This window comes from Bos indicus x Bos taurus, chromosome X (assembly GCF_003369695.1).
Source record: "Bos indicus x Bos taurus breed Angus x Brahman F1 hybrid chromosome X, Bos_hybrid_MaternalHap_v2.0, whole genome shotgun sequence".
NCBI classification, from domain to species: Eukaryota; Metazoa; Chordata; class Mammalia; order Artiodactyla; family Bovidae; genus Bos; species Bos indicus x Bos taurus.
This window is the reverse complement of record NC_040105.1, coordinates 107,631,685-107,638,635: the sequence shown is the minus strand read 5'-3', so window position 1 is coordinate 107,638,635 and position 6,951 is coordinate 107,631,685. Positions and strand designations below refer to the sequence as shown.

At 56.1% G+C, this 6,951-nt stretch overlaps 1 protein-coding gene across 1 annotated transcript; it reads right to left on the bottom strand.

The window, feature by feature from the left end:
- Positions 1-794: 794 nt before the first annotated feature.
- Positions 795-5,374, bottom strand: LOC113887564 (putative RNA-binding protein 15B). Its single transcript, XM_027534748.1, is given in 6 exon segments — positions 795-1,390; positions 1,392-2,121; positions 2,124-2,343; positions 2,345-4,536; positions 4,711-4,839; positions 5,168-5,374. Coding segments are annotated over 4 exon segments (2,706 nt in total). The 5' UTR covers positions 3,884-4,536; positions 4,711-4,839; positions 5,168-5,374; the 3' UTR covers positions 795-1,173.
- Between the last annotated feature and the right edge of the window lie 1,577 nt (positions 5,375-6,951).

The window sequence follows — 6,951 nt, the reverse complement described above, 5'->3', positions numbered from 1 at the left end:
GGCAAGATACAGCCGGGGGAGACCACGGGGCTGGGGCAGCACTGCCTGGGTGTGGGATGCATCTGCCAGACCACTGGTGCCACGGGAGGTGACTGCATCAGGGATTGTACTTCAATCCGGCCCCTGAGCCCCACCCCCTGGCCGGAGAGTCCTCTCAGCCCTCCAAATCCAAGGCCAGCAGCCTTCCCCCACCCCTACCCCCACTGGAGGGGAAGAGGCACCAGCAGTGGCTGACCATTTCCTGTGTGGGGGGCATCCCTGTCCCACCTTCCTACCTTCCCAGTTTCTGTTGATTCTGGCTCCCAGTCAGTTTTAGGGTGTGCAAAGACCTGGTCTACTGCCTGTGTCTGTGCCCTGCTCTGTGGCCAAGAGGACCCCAGTGGGGAGCCTGGACATGTCAATGTATGGCAAAAACCACTATGATATTGTAATTAGCCTCCAATTTAAAAGATAAATTAATTTAAACAAAAGAAGTAAACATCTAGGTCAGTATTTCTAATTCTTGGAATATATTAATACTTTAAGGAAATAACTATTAATGGAAAGATTTATAAATTCCACTAAATCATTAACCATAGTATTGTAAAAAGTGGAAACAACTTAAATGTTCCATAATTATATTATTATTGTTTTTTTTTTCTTATTTAAAGACCCAATCTTAATTTTTTGGCCACACCACATGACGTGGGATCTTAGTTCTGCTGTCAGGGATTGAACCTGCAGCCCTTACACTGGAAGTGCAAGTCCACTGGGCTGCCTGGGAAGTCCCAATAATTACATTAGGATGCATCTTATATCTATTCAATAACACATTTCTTTTATTTTTTTTAAATCCATCCTCTGACAAAGGCTTTACTGACAATTTTCCATACAGTTAGTCAAAAAATAAAAAAATACAGAACACAACAGACAGTATTTCATACACTAGAAGCCGACATGACAGGAATCCCTTCTCATCATGGTAAAAAAAAAAAAAAAACCAAAAACCCCCAAACCCAAGAACTTAGTTTTTGGTGGGGAGATAGGACTTTGGTCCCCTGCCAAATGAAATGGAGTAACCCAGCAGAGAATTCAAATCAAGGGTGTAGGATGGGCCGGGGGTGCAGGGCAGCAGTGGTCAGATTTAAAAATAACTGCTTTAGTGACAAACAGGCTGGAAAAGCCAGGCTTGGGCTACGCTGTGTCTCTTACTATAACTATCACCATGTGCTCCTCCTCTAGCTTGCCCAATGTCCTCAGCGCTGACTGGAGGTACTGCTGTGAGAAGTCACAGGGCGGGAAGGCATAGAGCATGCCTGTGCTGTCTCTGCCCTTGGATCCACCCACTGGCAGGCTGATCACCCCTGCAGCCTGCTTCTGTTTCAAGTAGGAGACCAGGTTCCTGAGAAGCCCTCTGTAGGCCAGGCTCCACCGTAGGCATCCCCTCAGAGCCAGGCCCACTGGGGGTCGCCTGGGTGGCCAGGAGCACTGCGTAGCCATTGGGGCTCCCCTGCTTGATGTGTCGTGTGACCTCATCGAGCTTGGGTTGGTCCAGGCGAAGGCGCTGGGCAATCTTCAGCTGGGTCAGCTTACTCCCAGAAGTATGGTCTTTGAGGAGACTGCTGATCACCCCCTGGTCCCCCTCTAGGATGTGCAAAGATGTCGGGAAGCAGCTGTTTTTCAACACTAGAAGCCCGTTCCAACCCAGCTGCAGCGTCTGGGCATACTCTGAAAGATTCTTGAGCTTTTTGGTCTCGTGTTTTGGCTCTTCAAGAGGCTTGGGCTCGGCCTCAGTGGTCCGATGATTGCGCTCGCTCTCTCGGGTCTTCTTCCCGTGGGAAGAGTCGGGAGCCTCGTGGTGGTGGTGGTGGCTCCACTCCTCCGCCCCGTGTCGGCTGTTGCTGAGGGAGTTGCTGCCGGATTCCGTGGTCCCTTCACTGGAATGGTTTTCCTTGCGGCTACGCTCCAGGGTGCGGTCGGAGCCTCGGTCCGCAGGCTGCCCACCACCCTTGGTCCTGCTCCGTTCCTCGTAAGGGGAGTGGCTGGCCCTTCCGCGATCACTGGAGAGGCTCCGGCGCTTCCGCCTGTCCTCCCAGGCCTTGGGCAGGCACCGGTCCCCATCTCCTCCCCAGCGCTCACCACTCGGCTGCGCACTGAGTGGCTGTAGCCCTCGAGGCTGTTTCGGCGGAGGTGTGGAGGGGTCCTGTCCCGCACCCGCAGGTCGGCATCCAGGTTCTGGTGCCGGGTATACCCGTCGGGGAGTAGCTCATAGTGCACAGGGAGGGGGTAGGGCTGGTACTGCTGGGGATACCGAGTCTCCTCTGCTTTGGCAAAATCCACGCGCAGCCTGCGGTCCGGACCCCCCCAAGGGAAAGCCCCTCATTTTAGCACAGGCGGCCTGGGCTGCGTCCAAGCTCTCGTACTGGATGTAGGCAAAGCTATCTCCCTTGACATGATCAATGGTCTGAATGCTCCCAAAACGGTCAAACTCCCGGGCCAGAGCCGCCAGTGAGGTGTTAGGTCCCAAGCCACCCACCCAGAGACGTGTAGTGGGGTTGGCCTTGCCGTACCCTGTCTTAATGGGATTGCGGCCTATCACACGACCCGACATGCCCACCTTGGCCCGGTGGGCCATGTCTAGGTTCTGGAACTTGAGGAAGGCATACGCACCGCCCTGCCCACGGGCGGGTCTCTTGATGACCACCTCCTCAATGATGCCGTACTTCTCGAAAGCCTGTCGCAGCTCCACCTCTGACACGCTGTGGTCCAAATTCCCAATGAAGAGGTTGTGCGTGGCCCGCTGGTCGTCCTCGGGCATCAGGTCCTCTTCGCACACGGCCGGGTAGCCGTAGGGTCGCCCGCGGTCGTCGTACAGCCCGTAGTAGTCCATGCCCCGCTCCCGGGACAGGCCTACAGCGGCGGCGGCCGCGACCGCATCTAGAGCAAAGGCTGCAGCAGCGTGGCGGGGGCGGGGCTCCCGCAGCGGAGGGGCGGCAACCGGGGACAGCAAACCCTGCTTGTACTGGTAGCCGCCGTGCAGCGGGAGGTAGCCGAGCGGGTCGGCGGGCACGGGCGGGCCCGGGGGCGGAGTGGAGGCGGCGGCGCTGCTGCTGCTGCTTCGCCTACTGCTCCCGCCGCCGCCTCGCACGTACACGGGCTCCACCTTGAGCGGACGGTCGTAGAGCAGTAGCTGGCGGGCCAGGGCGTGCTGGCGGGCCTCACGCGCGTACTGCGGGTGCCGGAAGTTCACGTAGGCCTCGCGGCCCAGCTCAGGCGTGTGCGACAGGCGCAGGCTGATCTCGCCGAAGCTCTTGAACTGGTGGAAGAGCCGATCTTCGAGGTGCTCGGCAGGCAGCGCGGGGCTCAGGCTGCTGATGAGCAGCGTCTTGTACTCGGGTGCAGCCGCTGAGGAGCCGGGACCCGTGGGCTCAGCCGCGGGCGGCGGCGGAGGTGGCGGTAGTGGAGATGCGCAGGACGACGCGCCCGAAGCGCCTGGGTCCCCTGAGACCTTGCCGCCGCGCTCCCCGCCGCCGGCGCCCGAGCCCGAGGAGCGGCCGCTGCTCGCACGGTGATTCGCGTCCCCGGCGCCTCGGCCGTCGCGATGCCCACCGCCGCTGCCCCCGCTACCGCGAGGTTTGTCGCGAGCCCGCGTTGGAACGGGGTGCTTGGCGCCGCCCGAGGCCTTGTGCGCCGCCCGCCCGCCCGCCTCCGCCTCCTGTTCGCGCTCCCGCGGCCGTTTGGCCGACGATGAGGAGCCGCGCCCGTTCGGGCTGGAGTCTCACTCGCTATGCCTCTTCATGGCGCCCGCGCGGCTGGCGGGTGGGCGGCCCGCAGACCCCTCAGAGCGGCGGCGGCGGCCGAGGAGGCAGCGCCCCCGGCGCCGCCATCTTGGACAATAACACATTTCTTAAGAGATTTTAGGAAGTGGAAAAGCTAGTATATTAAATGAAAAAAGTTCAGGAAAAAAATTAAACTTGATAAGTTCTACATCACATGCTGTTATACGTTTAATATGCAAGTACAACCAGAAAATATTCTTAAATGTTGACAGTATTTAGTGCTGAACATAGGGCTCGGTTTTCATTGTCCGAAATTATTTCCAATTCCCTTGTAACTGAATTCAAATATCTGAATTTCAGAACCTTCCCTCTAACACGAGAACAAAGATAAAAAGTGTTTTTAAAATCCAGAAGCGCATTAGCTGAAAGGAAACTAGGGCACAAAAAGTGACTTAGTTTTATTTTCTGCTGTAATAAGCACTGAAGCATCCCACTCCTCAAGCAGCAGGGAAACAAAGCAAGTGAACCGCAAGAGACCAAAGGCCAGTACAGGCCAAAACTTAGACTCAAATAACAAAGTGGCAATGACTCTTAGGTTGAATTCCCTATGCCCTGCCGAGTAGGGGACACAAGGTTAGGCCTCAGCCCCTTTCCTCAGCTTCGGCTTTGGCGAGGTGGGAGCCCGAGGCTCCGAATGTTCCGAATCACCAGGGAAAGCTGATCGAGGAACGGGTTCATGGAAAGTCGGATGAAAGCAAGGTCGTCAGCAGTCCATCTACTAAAAGCAGGGAAAAGAAAATCAGGTCAAAGGGAAGATTGCTCTTCCCAGGGTACCAGCCCCCCTCCTTATACCAAGCCCCTCAGTGTCTCCATCATAGCATGCTTAAGAGGGAGCCTAGACCACAGCACCTGCCACCCCCCACTCCCCAAGGCAAACTCGTCTGGAACTGACACAAGCAGGTCACTGCCATTCACTGCAAATTCCTTCCGAATCAATCCTTGGTGGCGTTGGGCATCTGGGAGCAGAGATCTGCGAGCCATGTCTGCCTCCAGGGGTGACTGGAAGGGCACTCTGAGTGTGCTGGGAGAGACACGGTTAAGGCACCATCCATTACAGAATTTGCTGGTATCTCGGGCTTCCTCACACCTCAGAGGCCCGTTTTTACCCCAGGATGCCAGGCTCCCGACGACAACCTGAGACTACCCTCAGGTGTCTCCGTAACCCTTGGGTCCATCTTCCCCACCCTCCAGGCTCCTCAGGCCTTGACAACCTCCTTTCCTTCCAGGCTGCCCAGTCCTGCTGCCCCGGATAGCCCCCGTGCTCCCTTCTATCCCTTCCTCAGGCTGCCGGCATGTTTCCCGCCACCATACCACTGACCGTGCCCAGGGAGGCTCCATGAAAAGGATACAGCACCACCTCTCCACGTCTAGGTCTTACAGCCAAGGGTGCTACATCTCCAGCAGATCCTACGCCACCTGGTGCCTGCTCACCTTGGGGACGAGCTACAGCAGCTTCCATCACCGCTCTTCCTCTGCCAGGCCCACCCCGGCCTTGTGGGGCTCGGCGAACAGCCTCACCTTCAGCGCTGCCTGAACCACTCTGGCAAGCAGGTATTCTGGAGCTCTGCTGGTCATCTCGGTCCTCTGCACCACCGGCGCCACCACCCGACGCCTGCATGGCTGCTGCGCGTCTCCCTCAGACTGCAAATAAGGGGCGGAGAGACTGGGCCCCTCACGAAGTCCCTCCCCTTCTGCGCAAGGACGCAAAAGTTGCGCCTGCGCACACACCCCATCCACCCACGGGCTGCTATGGAGACCCCGTGACGCTGGCGGGACTCAGCTCCCTCACAATGCCACCACGTTCCTTTCAGGTGCCCCTCTATGCGCCTGCGCACACGGGCCCCTCCAGTGCTGGCTCAGATGGCGTGGAATGGACCTCGCCAAGTGTCCACAGAGACGCCACTGAGACACAAATGCCGACTTTCCAGTCTCAAGGCCTGAAGCTAGTTCCACAATGCAACTTTGATTTCTCCACCGTATGCCTCAGAAGGGTCTCACTGGAGTAAGGTGGGAGTCGAGGGCAAGGGGCCAAGCCACACGATGCACCAGCATCACGTCTCTGCCCACTTCACATCATACCTGTGCTCTTTGACCATAGTGGTCTCCAGCACTTCCTGTGGTTCATGCGTTAGTTCAGGCACTTTCATGTGTTAGTCCATCATGTCAGTTTTCATACAGTATTGCCATGGCCCAGGCCTCCTTTGTGGCTCAGCTGGTAAAGAATCTGCCTGCAACGCGGGAGACCTCACTTCGATCCCTGGGTTGGGAAGATCCTCTCGAGAAGGGAAAGGCCACCCACTCCAGTATTCTGGCCTAGACAATTCCATGGACTGTGTAGTCCATGGGGTTGCAAAGAGTCAGACACGACTGAGTGACTTTCACTTCACTTAGTAAAATGAGAAAATACTCCAAAATTAGTACTGAAAGGCAGTACACTACTGTCTTATTCTCCCACTTCTTACATTGTCTTCACTAATGTTACTGCTTGAATATCTGGATCTCAGAACCTCCCCTCCAACCAGAAGACAAATACAGTATTAGGAAGTGCAGAAGCTAAAACTAAAGTCAGAGACAGCACAGTATCTCAGTTTTATTTTCTGCAGTTAACAATCACCAAACGAACTATGTGGACCTTGAGCCTCTCAAGCAGAAGCACAGGCACAAGATTAAGCCCGATCCATCTACTGCAGAAATCAATGCCCTCGGGAAGGACACTTGAGGCTAGGGCACATATACTAGATTTAACCCCGACTTTCATGCAGAGGCTTAGTAAAAAAAGGGGGGGCACATAGTGCTGCAAGGTACGCATCACCAGGGAAATCTTCTGAAGACAGAGGGCAATGGACGTCTGGAGCATGACATGGTCTTCAGCACTCAATTGGCTAAAAGGGAGGGAAAATGAAATTCAGGCTCCTGATGAGAAGGAGGAAGCGGAGCATGTCCTTCCTCCGTCCCCACACACTGACAAGCCCAGGGCACCACACTTCTCCTTTAGGCTTAACCCTCCATTATGGTTCCTCCTGGGCTGAGACTGGCCCTGGCCACTGCCCAGCACCCTCTCCCCAGCCCGGCCCCAGCCCCCTTTAGAACTGACAGAACCAACAGGCGGCCATTAACATTGAGCTCCTTCTGA